General features: G+C 43.9%; 1 protein-coding gene across 1 annotated transcript; it reads right to left on the bottom strand.

Annotated features, from left to right (window-relative positions):
• Positions 1–292: 292 nt before the first annotated feature.
• LOC144755986 (keratin, type I cytoskeletal 19-like) lies at positions 293–13153 on the bottom strand. The gene is made up of 8 exons (XM_078645456.1): positions 12418–13153; positions 9907–9989; positions 8882–9038; positions 7779–7940; positions 5578–5703; positions 4975–5195; positions 3009–3094; positions 293–1329 (listed from the first exon to the last, which is right to left on the bottom strand). The coding sequence occupies exons 1-8, from the start codon at positions 13081–13083 to the stop codon at positions 1133–1135; spliced, it is 1698 nt and encodes a 565-aa protein (XP_078501582.1). The 5' UTR covers positions 13084–13153; the 3' UTR covers positions 293–1132.
• Positions 13154–16367: the final 3214 nt, after the last annotated feature.

Below are 16367 nucleotides of genomic sequence, written 5' to 3'. Positions count from 1 at the left end.
ACACCTCGGCAGTAGTGCGCTCTACAAATACCTCCAGTCAGTCAGTAAGACAGTCAGTCAGACACATACCGCAATCCACCTATCCACTCACTCTTTCACACAGACACGTTTGCAACATTGCCCCGACTATACAGTTGAATGCAGTCCTCTCACCAATAGGGAAAAGCTTAAATTCCCTTATATTAATGCTGGTACGATATATGGAGAAAAGACCATTTTCCACCAAGGGAGAATCACATCCACCTGTATGCACATAAGTAGCTGGAGAAGTCTAAATAAGAGGAGAAACACATTTTTTGCTTGCAAGAGGTCTACATCAAAGTTTATTTGGAGACTGTAGCAGAGGAAATGTCCTTCATAAACCAAGAAACAATGAAGTCACATAGATAAGAATTAAAATGCTCCTTTACATAAACATTATGCCGGTGAGAGGGGGGGGCAGGCAAAGGGGCCCGAAGGATACATCTGATAGTCATAATATGTGGTGATGAGAGTGGTGTAAGACAGAGATCAGTCAGTCAGGTGGGTCCCACTCTATGGTAAAACTCCCCAGCTAGGTGTGTATGTCTGTTCCGCAAGCATTGACTGTGTGCTAAGAGTGTGCGTGTCTCAGCATTTCTTGAGAGCAGCCATTGCGTTCTAGTTGGTCACTGACAGGTAGATGTAAGGCCCTTACAACACTACCCAACATGAGGCATGGGTGAAAATCACTGAATGTACAGCCCGGCACCATGTTATAGGAGCATATCCCCCCCCCATTTCAAATCTTTTTTCAAGCATTGCTTCATACAAGAGCAGTTTTAGCAGGAAAAGTAAGCAAGATAGATGAAAATACAATGAGGCCTTTAGAAACTGGACAGTGACAGTAACCCCAGGTTAGCAAAAGCTCTCATCAATCCTAGTTATTAGATTTCCATTCCAGTGCACCCTGAGCCAGGATCATCCTGCTTGTATCTAGACAAATAGGACTACATGGTCCAGAATACATTGGAACAACATGCATGAAAAACCAGGAACGGATACACACTCCAGCTGACCTGGAGCTTATTAGCCCACACACCACTGTGTTCTCTTAGTTCTTATCAATCGCAGGTACTGAAGTCCAGGCCGATGGGGGGTCTCGATAGACATCTTATTTCCTTGTCTGAGCGGTTGGATGCTGGTCTCTGGAGGCGTTGTCCCGGGAGGAGCTGTCCCAGGAGGAGCTGTCCCGGGAGGAGCTTTCCCGGGTGGTGCTGCCCCCGGAGACATCCCGGGAAGAGCCGCTCTCTGATCCGTAGGACCCCTGGGACCTGTGGGAGCTGTGGGAGTCCTGGGGACCGTGGGAGGCTGTAGAAAAAGAAAGGAAAGTGTTTGAGATATATATCATTCCTGTTTAAGTCTCACCTGTCAAGGTGTGCTCTGTGATCCTTCAGTTCAGGGTTATCCCACAATGTTGGACAACCAGCAATCATGTTCCCAAAAGGTCTGCGCCTCAGCTAAGCTGGAAGGGTGGACAGCAGCCTCAGTAGCATGTCAGGCTCACTTGGCATCTGACTGTCCCTGCCAGAGTAACCCCTCTATATATCACACGGTGAAAATTTCAATGTCCTCTATTCTATTGCTAAAAGATTAGGAGTATTTCTATATTTTATATATTTTATATATATTTACTGAAATGTCGAACATATCATTGCCACTTCCCTTCCAGACTTATGACAGATCTGTGATTATGAAATTCATTGCTCAATATTTAACATTATAATGTGCCCCTCTCTCTTCACTGTTTGGATTCCTAGTGTGATTCGCCAATTGTTTGTCCTTGTTTTACACTATAGTGAATATGCCCTAGAAAGCATTTACAATACAAAAAGTGTTGCAAAATTTGTTGGAGATAATGTATACATGCCTAGGTAATCAAAAATAACAATATCAAAAATGAATTGTGATTTCTATTACAGGTAAATTAAACCTTGTATTTACAATACGGTGGGTAAGAAAAAACAACTGCCATACTACACAAAAGGTGTGAGTATATTTTAAACTATTTTGTCCTGACGAATGCTCCACAGTCCCGGCTGGGCAATACGGAGCAGAAACATGTTGACTGTATGTTTTAAGTGATATACCGAGATCCAGTTACTTGATCTGACAGTATACCCAAATACAAATTTTAATAACAAATCACTCCCCTTGGAATAAAACAGTAATTTGGGTGATGGTTTGTCTTTTACTATAACGAAACCTTCAGTGTGGTGATACCTAAACTCATCTCTGGGCACTACTACGCTGCTCCAGAGTGGTCCTCAGGCTTGAGGCTGGCATGTAGCACAATAGATAACCTGATGACAAATGCCACGAACATCTATGTGGGGCGGAGAATTAAGATACACCGCACTAACGAAAAACATAGCGTCTATAAGGGTTTTCTATACTACTTTGTGTAACGTAGTTACAAGTGTCCTAGTCTATTTTTGATATTAAATGTCCCTGCCAGAGGTCTAACAGCTTCTCAAGGGCACCAGGTGTCACTAAACCTGATTTACACATTGGGCTTTACATCTCTCAAGGACGGTCTCTGTTGTTGGCAACAGGTAATATTCCTATTTAGGTTTTTAAGACTCAGGCACGTTTTCTTTTCATAGCCAAAAAACCCGGGGGAATATTCAGAATTAATATTTTCTAATTCTTTAGTTTATCACCATCTTTTTAATCTGCTTGATGAGCAAGTGTTGTTGTTGTTATGGCGTTGTGCAAAGTCGGCTGCATTTGTGAATCTTTCACTGTATTGTACATCATTTGCTGTGATAAATTTAAACAGATACTAATTGTATCATTTGGGATTCCAAAATTTGTGAGTGAATTTGGATATTTTGTATGCAAAAAAATCTACTACAAACTTTAACAGAACCAGCGATTGGGCTTTTGTAGTTCTTGAGTTTGCCCCTAAAACATTCTGGGCTGTCAGCTCAGTCCTTGAGCCCACCAGTGGCCAGGCCCTCCCCCACTGAGTGAAGACCAGCTCTTACCTTGTCTGCCCCCCTGAGCAGTGGAGGACGACGAGGACGAGTAGTAGGACGAGCTGGAACTCCCCTGCTGACCCCCATCTTGAATGCTGCGAACACAGACAAGAATAGCAATGAAGTAAACAGAAGTAAAAGAAAACACGCAAAGATAAAAATGAAAACTAAGACGGCCACTGAGGTGACCCCTATGTCTTCTTGAACTAAATGCTGCAGAGTTGATGTCTCGCCTACATATTACATCACAGTCTGTCTCAATTGTTTTGTATTGTAAGTGCATTTATATAGCGCTTTCTATCCCTGATAAGGTGTTGAAGCGCTTTTGTGTTGCACATGTTGGATGCTTTGCACAGCCTGGTTAATGTTTGCTGGCATATGTTGGTGCATGTTCCTAGCCTTGGAAGGTCACTGACAGTCTCAAACCTGCTCCCCTAAGACTACCCTAGAAATCGCAATCAGTCCCTTTGAGAGTAGTTCACCTAACTCTTTTTAGGCCCTTCCGCTACAGGTCTGTAAGAGATCATGTTATCAACACCCATAGAAAATGGACTCCCATCAACCAATGGCTAGTTGGAGTTAGCTTCCTTCAACCAATCATATGTTTGGGTCAGCCCCCTTAAGCCATGATTTTGTTTCACATTTCAATCACATTCAAGGAGCATTGTGGAGTTATGTGTTTTGCAATCTTGATTTGAAATTGATGGTTAGTCTAAAAGGCGCCCTTCTTGTTTGTGACTAGCCCTTATCTAAGATGCACACCGCAGTAGCCATCTTAGGTGAGGAGATTCATCCAGAGAAAAGCTCTCATTGTTTGAGGAGTGCCTTTCCAAAAGTACTTCTGTAGTGGCATGCAGCCATGTCAGAAGCTTTTGGGAGACCGAGGGCCAGACATATTGCCCTGCTCTTGTTTCCCGTCCGAAGGCAACTCATGAAACAGATCTCTGGGGAAATGGGAAGCACAGTGCTTGGCGCCAACTAGTGGTGTTGACACATCAGCTTCCTCACGATAAAAGACAGGCCAGGGCTGCTTTTTTGTAAACAGATTATGCAATGTGAACGCAGGGCCTCCAACAAGTGCCGAGGATGTGGCAAAGAGCTCAGGGTGCCCTAGCCCTGTGACAACTAACCAGGTGGCATGCATATCTCAGCACAAACTGATAGAACACGAATACAACTCCAGTATCACAGCACCTGGGGTGACCTTTGTTCTAGTAATGTTTTCTTGAAATTTAAATACTGGTTAACGGAACTTCATTCAAAAGTATGTTATTAACGTGCTCTCTGCTGATATCTGTTGTGACGAGTTCCCCATCGAGTTACATTTCCAACACTGCTGATTCAAACTTTAACCCTTTCAAGCGTAATTTCTTTAGTACCATTACGTCAGAGAAATATAAGCATCTGCTTTTTATAGTGCTTTGAAACAACACAAACGGTGGCATCAAGCGCTACATGAGTATTATTAGTGGCGCCATTAGAAACGAAAAGTTAGTACGAGTCGAGGGAAGAATAAAGAAGATCTCCATCTGTTTCCTTGAGAGTACTGCACATGACCTGTGACCAACATGTAGCACCTCTAACGAATATCAGTTGTGTTGCAGTACTCTTAGCATGTTTTCTTTGCCTGAAAGATGTAGTTTAGTGGCTAAATTATTGATTCTAGAGTCAGGAATCCTGGAAGCTTAACCTGGCTTCCCCAAAGTACAAACTGTGTTATCCTCTGCAAATTACTTCATCTCTCTCTCTGTGCTTTATTTCTTTTAGTGTCTAACTGTGCAACATCCAAGTGTGCTAAATGCTGGTGTTAGTGGCTACTTAACTAAACGTTTAACCCGCTGAGCCATCGTGCCATTGATCTGCACGATACTGGTTTGGACATAGCTCTGTTCTGTCCTCTGCTCGCCTGACCGCAGTGGTTGGCAGCTCCCAGTTAGACCCTTCCCTGGCAGTAAATGTCCAAGTGGGGACTTACTGTGCATTTCCGTCGTCCAGCAGGCGGCGGTAGGTGGCGATCTCCTGCTCCAAGCGGGCCTTGATGTCCAGCAGGATCTTGTACTCGTTGCTCTGGCGCTCCATCTCGCCGCGCAGCTCGGACAGCTCCTCCTCCACCTTGCCGATGGAGGCCTGCAGCTGGGCCAGCTGACCGCAGTAGCGCCCCTCGGATTCTGCCAAGGAAGACTCTAATGTCGCTCTCTGTGGAGAAGAAGGGATAGAATAACAATTTGGTCGTGCGTCTCCATGGTGCACCCAGACTGATCGTGTTCGGGACACCGTGCCTCTAATGTCAGTTACCTTTCTGGGAGTTTTAATATTGGTTCACTTCACCTCCAAACCGGTCCTGGAGGGCCGGATCCATGCCAGATTTTTTGTATATCCCCATTTAGATACATGTAGTTATTTTAAAAATCTGGCATGGACCCAGCCCTCCAGGACCGGTTTGGAGAACCCTGATGCAAAGTAAAGGTCCTCTTTTATTTTCAATGTGCCAGAAATTAGGCGGGAGGATATAAATCTTTCGGCCTCGTGCTGAAGATGGCGGCCATGTTGTATCTGGCTGCAGAGCGGTCTCACTCACCAGGCTGAGCTGAGCTTGAAGGTCGATTTCTAGACTCTGCACCGTGCGTCTTGTCTCGATGATCTCCGTCTGGTAGGACTGCAGCTCTTTGGAGGTGGTGGTGACCTGGTGGGACACCTCCTGGGACTGAAACACAAAATCATATAATGCCTTTACATGGTCATATTTCTTAGCAGACTGAGCGAGCTAAGTACTCTCCTTTATTTTGCCAGCTTCCTACAGATACTTTACAAACAGTTCAGAAAATGCATAGAGTAGAATGAAGAAGTGAATGGGAATGTGTGTGGTGTAGTGGTTTCCTGGTCAGACATGGCACCAAAAGAACTAGAGTAAAAGTCCCTGCTTGCACCCTTGGCCACATGGGTGAACTTGAGCAAATCAGATTCACACATTTGGTGTATCTCTGTCAGCTGATGTAGAAGTTTAGGATTGTCTAGAAACAAGTAAAACATTGTAGATAAGTAGCATACGAAATCGAGATGTTTGTTATATCTTGATGAGGGTGTATAGCAGGTGCACGCGATGGTAAAAAAATATTGGATTGCATGTTATGTTTTATATTTTCTTTTGGTTTAACTCTTTGCCCATGCTCTTAAATTCTCCAAGGCTGGTCCTTCCTGAATGCTGGGGGTCTATACATTTTTCCTGAATTTGTATTGGCTGGTTTCCTAGCTCATATTCTCAAATTGTCCTTGTCTACACTCATTGCCAGTGTCCCTTATTTACTGTGTCTATGCTCCTTGCTAATGTGCCTGACCGCTTTGAAAACTTGACTATGTTCCTGAGTTCTCCAGGTTTACACTGGTTGCCTGCATTCCTGAACTTTAGCAGTCTTGAATGGGTCTAGATTCCATGCCCATGTTCCTTAATTCCTTTTTCTAGACTCCTTTTCTATGTTCCATAACACGGCCTGGGTCCAGGCACTTGCCTATGTTCCTCGGTTCTGTTAGTCTCGAATCAATAGCTGCATTCCTTAATCAGTGTTGCCTAGATTCCTTGCCCACACTCTTGAATTATGCTTATTTAGACTCTACCTACATCACAGAATTCTGTAATTCCAGAGTGCTGAACATGTTCCTGAATTACCTTCTAAACTCATATTCTACTTAATTAAAAACCCCAGTTCTAGATTTCAATGTTACGTTCCTGAGTTCTCCGTCCCTTGAGTTCTTGACTGCATTCCTGAATTCCAGGAGTCTAGAAGGAGACTAGGGGGCATAATATCAAGACAGGCGATAAAATTATTGCCGCGTTAGCGGCAGGAAACTCCAGCTAAAACGGCGATAATGGGCTTGATAATAACCTCAATGGAATTCCAAATGTAGCTCAGGTTAGATGTCCTTCACATCTAACATGGGCTTCAATTGGAATTCCATAGAGCATATTATCAAGCCCATTATTGCCGTTTTAGCGCCAGCTTTCTCCCGCTAAAGTGGCGATAATTTTATTGCCTGTCTTGATAATATGCCCCCAGATTCCATGCCCTTGTTCCTGAATTCTCCTTTTCTAGGCTCCTTTTCTATGTTCTGTAACATGCATGTGTCCAGGCACTTTCCTATGTTCCTCAATTCTCCTTATCTCGAATCAATAGCTGCATTCCTGAATTTACGTTGTCTAGATCCCTGCCCATTCTGTTGAATTATGCTAATTTAGACTTTACCTGCATCACAGAACGCTGTGAATCCAGAGTGCTGAGCATGTTTCTGAATTACCTGTCTAAACTCATACTCTACGCTCTTAAAAAGCCCAGTCCCAGATTCCAATGTTTTGTTCCTGAGTTCTCCCTCCCTTGACTTCTTAACTGCATTCCTGAATTGCCCATGTTTAGAATCATTTTCTCTCTTTACAGACACGGGTCCAGATTCCATGATTATGTTCCTGAGTTCTCGCAGTCCTGAGTTCTTCTTGAATTGATTCCTGTGTTCTTGCTGCCTGGATTCCCTACACATGCTCCTGAATTCTCCTTAGCTACACCCTTTCTCCGCATTCCTAAATATCTAACCATTCAGCATCAGTGCTGCTTGTCTATGTTCCTCAGTTCTTCTCTCTAGGCTCCTTGACAATGTTCCTGAATTCTCATTTTCTAGGTCCTGTGCCCACATTCCTGAAAGCTCCATATCTAGACTCCTTGTCTTGGATTTAGACTCCTTGTCCATGTTCCTGATTTCTCCCAGTGCAGCCTCCTTGCCAAGCAGGTTTACCTGTGTCTGGAACGAGGTCTCAAGGTCTTTCTTGTTTGTTTCCATCATGGCCTCATAATTGCGTCTCATTTCATCCAGGACCTTCTGGAGGTCGATTCCTGGTGCTGCGTTCACTTCCACGTTGACCGTATTGTTCAGTTGCCCTCTCAGTTGGTTCACCTCCTGCAGAGAAAGGAAGGCATAGGTAGTTTCATTTCGTCACTTTTTAGAGATGTGCCAAGCTTACTACAAAATTCAAGAAGCATTTAATGATTGATAAACAGTGCAGAGATGGGGTCACCTTGAAGGTGTAATATTGCCCAAACGATAGGCAGTCTAGGGCTGGGGTGTCCAATATGTATCGATGTAGGCCAATTTCAGGACAGTTTTTACTCACCATTATTTTTAATGGTATATTGTTTCATAGACGATGCTGAACCTGATTACTGGCATGGATTTGGCTTTTTCTGACTAACATCCAACACCTCTAATGTAGGGGAACCCTGATAGGTACTGAGTGGGGTGCCAATGGAGAGATGGCGGGGTAAGGGTGTTTTGGGTCAGCCTAAAGTGGGTGAGTGAATGGTCAGCCTAAAATGTTATAGTGCATTGTAGAGAGAGTGTTGTTAGAATGGTATGTGGGGAGAGTATGGGTTATAGGAAGGTTGTGAGCGATTGAAGGAAGTGGTAAGCGTGTAGTGTTAAAATCACTGGAAGGCATAGAGACTGTGGAAGTAGATGTGCAGGGCAAAGACGTGCCAGGTAGATACTAGGAAGTAGGTATTAATCTTGCAGCAGGTGCAGTGGAACCAGGGCCCAGAGGCCTGGATGGTCCCAGGAGCTCCTTATTATTGCTTTATTTTGCTACCCACACAGTGGTCAGAGATGTAATTTTCCATGTTTTCATTAAGGACCGTGATCTCCTGGTATGATACATGTACTGGGCAAGTGCAGAGTGCAGAAGTGTACAGCGGGTAAGTGTTGGCAGTTTGGAAGGAAAGATTGATCATTATAGCTGAGTCTGAGTATCTTGGGTGATGATGGGCTACATATTCCAGGCAAGACCTTGTTTGATGTCTTTGGATGAAGGTGATTGGTGGCCTGACTGGAGGGGTCTCTCTTACCTCTTCGTGGTTCTTCTTGAGGGCAGCGAGTTCTTCCATGAGGGACTCCAGCTGAATCTCATAGTCAGACCTGGACAGAGTGAGGTCATCCAGGACTATGCGCAAGCCATTGAGGTCCCCCTCAACGTTCTGCCAAATGGCAAACTCATTCTCATACCTGCAGCAGAGAAGAGAGGTGGACTTTAAGCATCTACGTGAGTGAGAAGTAGGTGCAGTAGTACAGACAGTGGAACAGAAGGAGAGGGAAGAGCAGGAAGGAATATCGGGAAAGTTAGAAGGAAAAGAGAAATATATTGGAAGAGGCAAGAGAGGACTGCCAGGAGGAAAAATGTGAGGAATAAATATGCATTGAGTGAGAAAGAATGAATATAAAAGTATCAGGGAAGTGGTGAAAATAAGGAAGAAAGATATTTGAGGAAAGGTGGAAAAACAGGAGCGTGGACAGGAAGGTATTGGAAGAAATGAGAAAGATAAAGGGAAAGAACGTTTCACATGAAGGAAACGACTTGAATGGGGAAAAGGAAAAATTAAAAAAATAGGAAGGCATGAAGACTTAGGTGGAAGAAAGTAAGAAAACAGAATGGAATGAAGAAATGTATTATAGAGAGAAAATAAGAGAGGAGGGCAGAACAAAGAAATGTGGAGTACACAGGGAAGATAGAAAGGGAATGAGTAAATGAGAGTGCCAAGAAAGGAGAAGTAAGGAGAAAAAAGTAAACTAAGTAATAAATAGAAAAAGGAATAAAATATGGGCATAAAGAAGGGGGAAGGGAGTCGGAGGCCATGGAAGAAATATGTAAAATGACGGATTATGGAAAGGATTCAAAGGAAGGATAGGGCGGAAGAGAAAAGAAAAAAAGAGAAGGCGACAATGGAAGAATTAGAAAACAGAGTGGCAGCACAAGCAAAGATAAGAAACTGAGACAGAGATAGAAAATTAGGTATGAAATGAGGAAATGGAGCTGTACAGAGTAGATCAGATGAACGATTCACACTTGTAGGAAGGGATTGTAGCGTGGACTCACTTCAGCTTGAAGTCATCTGCTGCCAGCCTGGCATTGTCCATCTGCAGGACAATCCCAGCGTTCTCGGAAACGGCTTCGAGGATCTAAGAGAAAGAGGGCACAGGAAATGACGAACAGCACAGCAGTGAGGTCTGAGCAAACCAAGTCCGTAGATTGGTTGAGAAACAATGACATGATGAGCAGTACATTAGAGATCAGCCAATGGGATGCAAGGAGGGCTCTGCCTCTGGCGATGTAGAGCCCTTCTCTGTCAGGAGGGGGCAGATTACAGGACTATTTCTACCGGCCACTGCCACTGCCACACACACACCCACACACACACATACATACACACAACAGCTACCACCATCTACTTGCCAAGGTCCCCTGGCAGTAGACCACTCTTCCACATCCTCCACAGATTACAACTGCGCTCACATACATGTACACTGCGAGACAGAGCAACATTTTTATTTTGACCTATGCTTGTAGGTAGAGCGTGCCTATACTTTTATATTTGAATATTCTTACATGGGGAGAACTTCAGCGTATGTATATCCTCATAAAATGAAAAGAAGAACGTTCGACGTGTTTATACACCTATCAGCTCCTATGGAGAGAGCGTCAGTATTTTGAAAGGTCACGGATGCGCCCAGCGTGCAGCTTGCTACAACTCGCTGCCACCAAAAGGCCTCCCTGGCTTCCATGGGCTCTTCCTGCTGCTTTTTGACCCACATTAAGAGAGTTATAGAGGTTCAATACAGACACACGCTATGGGGTTTCTGGCACACACCACAAGGATGAGATAGCCAGGGAGTTTCCATACTGACATTCACTTATATCTAGAGATCTTTGGAGAACTTGTATTGACATACACATACAGAGCGCGCGAAGGAGTGGCAGGCTGACATACACGTAAGAGTAGGGAGCGAAGGAATATTCAGATTAACATCCACTTTTATTGACAGAGCTAGGGAGTTTTCCTATTCGCCCACATTTACATGGACAGAACTATGAAGTTTTCACATTGAAATACACTTATATGAAGAGAGCTATGGAGTTTCCATGTAAACACACTGACATTGTATGAACAATGGAGTTTTGATACTGGCACACACTTTTATATAGAGAGCTATGGAGTGTTCATATTGACCCAAATGTACACGGAGAGAACGGCGAATAATTCATATCGAAATAGACTTATGTAAAGAGAGCTATGGAGTTTACATGTAGAAACACTTAAACAGTTGAGTTTCCATACTGGCACCCACTTCTCTATAGAGAGCTGTGGAGTTTTCATACTGCTGCCCACTTACATGGAAAGCACCTCTGAGTTTCCATGCCGACGGACACGAACATGTAGTGGACTATAGATGTGTTTTATATTCAAATGCGCTTTTATGAAGAGAGTTGCACATTACAGCACAATTCCATGGAGGTAGTTGTGGAGTTTTCATACTGATATACGCCTGTGGCAGACAGCTATAGAGCTTTCATATTCACATGGAGAGAACTCCAGTTCCCTTCAGGTTCTCGAGGTGCTGATTCTAATATCACTCAGGACGTCAAGCAAAAGGGCACAGCATTAGTCACTATTTTGGTTTTAAAATGGTGAGGAAGGAAAGCCTTCTGCAACGAAGACAGGTTCTGTGGCGGCTGCCATGTTCTGTTGCCTCCCCCCCCCAGGACTGGAACTCATAATACATTGGATTAGATGACATCAGAACGCACAAAGCTATCTGAAAGCTCCGGATCTAAAAATATCGCCTTCCTGTATGAATCAGGTGCGAACACCAATCAGAGAACAGCGATGAGGGCCAATAGGAGGCCACAAATTGTATACCAACACAGATAGCCTGGAGGATGCTAGGCCTATGCTAAGCACGTAAAACAAGAAACAACAAAAAAGTAGGAAGAAACTCTTTGCAAATATTTGTTTTCCTCTGTACGGAAATGCTCAAAGGGTTGTGTGTGGTGAGGGGGAGGAGGGGGGACAGGTATGTTGTACCAAAAGTGTCTAGCCGTGGCTTTCCTTGAGATTGAAAGCAAAGCTTTCTCCCTGACATCACTAATTCCACAATACATCCCGTAGCTTCAGCTTACAATCATGCAGTACTGTGTTGAAAGCACTAAATAGTAAGAATGTATGAACAATACAATCAAACGAAATTGAATCAAGAAATGAAACTGGCTTTGAAAGGAATTGTGCGAATAAGAAATCGTAAAAACACTACCTGACCTAAAAAGCTAGTTCTAGGCGCTTCATGCAGTGAGCAAACATAGATCCTCTGAAGCGCTTGCAATACACACGTTTTGCCCCCTCTGAGAGTAATGTTAGAAAGTCAGAGCACAAATTAGATCAGACAGGTGATCTTGCTAGTAGGGAGCATTCTTACTCAGCTGAAGCTGACAGTATGGCAAGAATAAGGGTAACAGTGTCCATTAAATGATGTAGCCCTGAGTAGGGAGATGCTTCTACCACATGCCATGGCCACAAAGGGCTGCGCTGCAAAGAGTGGAGGGCGGTCTTACCTTCTTCTGGAGTTCTTGGATGATATCATAATATTCACTGTAGTTCTCTGCCGGGCGTGGGCCATGTGTTAGGTACCACTGTTTTATCTTTTCCTCCAAGTCAAGGTTGGCTTGCTCCATTGAGCTTACTTTGTGCATGTAGGATGCCAGGCGGTCGTTCAGGTTCTGCATGGTCAACTTCTCACTGGTATTGAGAAGGCCACCTTCACTGTCGCCAGACCAGGAACCCATGCCACTCCCGAAGCCACCACCACTGGAGGAACCAAGAAAGCTGCTTCCGTAGCCACCACCAGATCCACCACCAAAGCTATGGCTCCATCCAGCACTTGAACTACTGCCGAAACCACTGCTGGAGCCACCACCATAGCTTCCACCATACCCGCCAGCGCTACCAAAGCCAGCACTCATTTTCCCTCCTCCGTGCCCACCACTCACACTACCACCATAGCCTCCACCACCGGAAGAGACGGAGGACATCCGATGCCCACCACTCAAACTACCACCATAGCCCCCACCACCGGAAGAGACGGAGGTCATCCGATGCCCACCACTCAAACTACCACCATAGCCTCCACCACCGGAAGAGCCAGAGGACATCCGATAAGATGAGCTGCCGCCTGTGCTCCCCTTCCCCTTCTGAGAACTTGACCCATACAGATGGCTCATTCTGACGGCAGTAGCTCTCCAGTCACTTGGTACGACAAGATCTTAAAGTTGAGCACAAGTGTACCTACTCACAGGCGTCCTTATTTATACTCGTCTTAAGGGTTGGACCATCTTGCAATACTTTTATTGGAGTCACAGCCCAGTTGCCTTTGCCAACTTTGGATCCATCACTGCTTTTTTTAACTTTCACTGCCTACAGAACACTCCACAACATGCAAGGTTGTGAGTGATTTTTTGAATTATCACTGTTACGAAAGGTGTAATTTAAAATGAGTTGCTCCTTTAGCAGTGAGCGAAACAATGTGGCCTGCTTCCACCCTGCCACACCTCACCCCCTGCTGCATTTAATAATCATCTTCAGGTTGCATAGCCATGAGGAATGATGGAATACCCCAGGAAAATCACAGTCTGGCATTATAAGCTCTCTCTTTAATCTCCCTGCTTGTAAATATGAGAAGAGATGGGCATTTTCATTCTCTGTTTCTCTGTCAGTCTGAGTGCTGTCAGCATGTTTGCCTTGATAAAAAATACACATTGTTACTCTCAGGATAGCATGATTTTTCTGAGGATGCCTGACACTCACCTGCACCCACATTCTCTGACTATGATTACCAGTCTGCGTGGATGTGAGATGTAGCTGCTTCGACCACTGGCTTGGTCTTTGGTGCCCCAGTTAATGATGTTCCTACTCTTGATCTCCAGGCTCGAGAAGGCAGCAGCTAGAACAGAAAGTACACACGACTTCAAGAAATCTGAAAATTTACTATAGTTTTCAGTTCTTGCAGTTTCACTTTTATGACTTTTCCACTTGATATACCGCAACGGCTTATACCGAAGATTTATCTCAGCACTATGCCAACACAGAAACACCGCAACAGCCTAAAAAAGTTGTTTCAAGAGTCATTTCAAACCAGGCAAAGTCAGAACAGCAGTGAAGAATGAACGGAAGTTGGTTCCAAGCCAATGGGCAATAAAAAAAAAAGCTCTTCCACCAAATCTGGAAGTGTAAATTGGGGGACGGTTAGAAGGCCCTTATCGCTTAATCCAAGCATTCTTGGAGGACAGTAATACCGTAGTTTGTCCTTTAGGTAAGAGGGGGCTTCACCCATCAGAGCTTTAAGGGTGAGGCAGCCGATCTTAAAAATGGTGCGCCCTCTTACTGGGAGCCAGTGTAAGGTTCTCAGAGTTGGCACCGAGGGAGAGACTTGCGGGAGATTACAGACCAGGCATGCAGCAGTGTTTTGCACCACCTGGACTGTGGCCAATAAGGTATCATTGGCGGCCATAACCAAAGTGTTGCCGTAGTTAAGGCAGCTTATGTCTAGGGCCTGGACCCAAGTCTTCCTAATAGAAGATGGTCACCTTGGGAAGACTTTCCTCAGAAGCCGCATGGTTGCAAAGAAGGCCTGCAGATAGTGGAGATATGATCCTTCGTGAATAGTGCCTGATCTAATTTAACCCCCAGATTTTTCATGGCAAGCCTGGGGTAGGAAGCCTCTCTAAGTTTTGAATGCCACTAGACAGGAGAATAGGGGTCCTGGGCTTTGCCAAATAGCAAAACTTGAGATTTTCGCTGTATAGTTGAAGATAGTTCACCGTCATCCATGCCACAATCCTTCTCATACAGTCCATGAATCAGTCATTTACGCCATCAGAATCCTGACTTTTAAGGACAGGAACTCCAAAGTAATTGCAAGTAGTGGTTTATTAGAAGTAGGCAGGAGCAACCCCCAACAGCTGGCTCTTCACAACATCAGCTACCTTCTACTGGACTCCACAAACCGGATTCCAATAGTGGAAGCTTGCAGTTGCTAAGCAGCAGTTGCTAGGACAAGTAACATTATAAGAATACAACATATCCTTTTTCTTTAAAAAAGTTATACTGGATTTTACAACACAAATGTCCTCTGGATAATAATGAATATAGCTCAGTATCTAATATATATATTAGCAATTCTTACAACATGTATTAAATGCTTTCTGAGATTAATCACAAATATAATCTTGATTTTTTTTGGGCAAGATCTTAACACTTGTGCTCGGTACTCGGTCCGTTGGCTTGGCACAAAAAAAAATTCTGGTACCTTTAACGGAAACTCCATTGGCTCCATTACTCACAACAGAAGTCTTTTTGTAACCACTCTCATACTTTCATGTTTCATTAAATTTAATCACACGATTGGCATTCCACAACCTACAAAGGTGGAAAAGTTTCAAATAATCACCGTTGATGGACACAATTTCCTTGGAGTCAGATAACTTAGAACATCCCTTGTGTTGCATCGTTCTCAACCTTACTCTTACAAAATTACCAAGCCAAATTTTTGGGGATCTTTGAGCAACTTGTCATTGTGTCTGTGTTCATAAGAATTTTGATAATCCTCAACCTTAGATCTTATTACCTTATCATCAATAAATGTTCTACCACATTTTCCCATCCATGCGGGCACAGCAATAGAACAAGGAACCCTGCCTTTGAGCAAACAGAAAGGAGTTTCGCCCGTAACAGAGTGTGGAGTGGTTCTATAGTTCCATAAAATTTTTTTTACCAAACACTTCCAATCCACTTGATTGTAAATAGCCATCTAGATACATTCACCCAAAACACGGTTAAAGCGCTCAATAAAGCCATTTCTGCGAGGATGGTAAACCAAAGTTTTTAAGTGCTTGATGCCCCATGTTTTAAGGAATTCACGGAACTCACTAGAAGTGAATTGAGGTCCATTATCAGATAACATCTCTGCCGGACAACTTTCTCTATGAAAAATCTCTTAAAAATCTCTTCACAGAAATCTATCACCGTGTCAGCTTTGACCTCACACACAAATGTTACTTCTGGCCATTTAGAAAAATAATCCATTGAAACAATGGCAAATCTGCTTCCAACACCAAGAATTTGAAAGGGACCGCAAATATCAATAGCCAATCTTTCCCGACCTGGGCCAATTCACATGATGAATGGGGTTTCATGCAAAACATGAGTCTTGTCACTGCGTGAACACTCAACACAATCCTTCACAAACCTTTCAATCTGCCTGTCCATTCCTGGCCACCAGAAATCTTCCCTGGCTTTTCTTTTCATAGCTGACATACCCCCATGGCCTTCATGTAACAATTGTAACAATCTAGACCTCATTGTAGATGGAACAATCAATTTATCATTCCTCCTCAATACACCATCCTTGAAGGTAGTGTGTCTGTGGTTCCTTAGGCGGAAGCCGGGAACGGTGTGTGTTTCAGACGTGATTTTAAATCTGCTAATTTGCACATTATTTTCAAATATT

Source organism: Lissotriton helveticus, chromosome 5_1, assembly GCF_964261635.1.
Source record: "Lissotriton helveticus chromosome 5_1, aLisHel1.1, whole genome shotgun sequence".
Classification (NCBI taxonomy): domain Eukaryota; kingdom Metazoa; phylum Chordata; class Amphibia; order Caudata; family Salamandridae; genus Lissotriton; species Lissotriton helveticus.
Note: the sequence above shows the minus strand (reverse complement) of the source record. Positions and strands in the feature narration are given on the sequence as shown.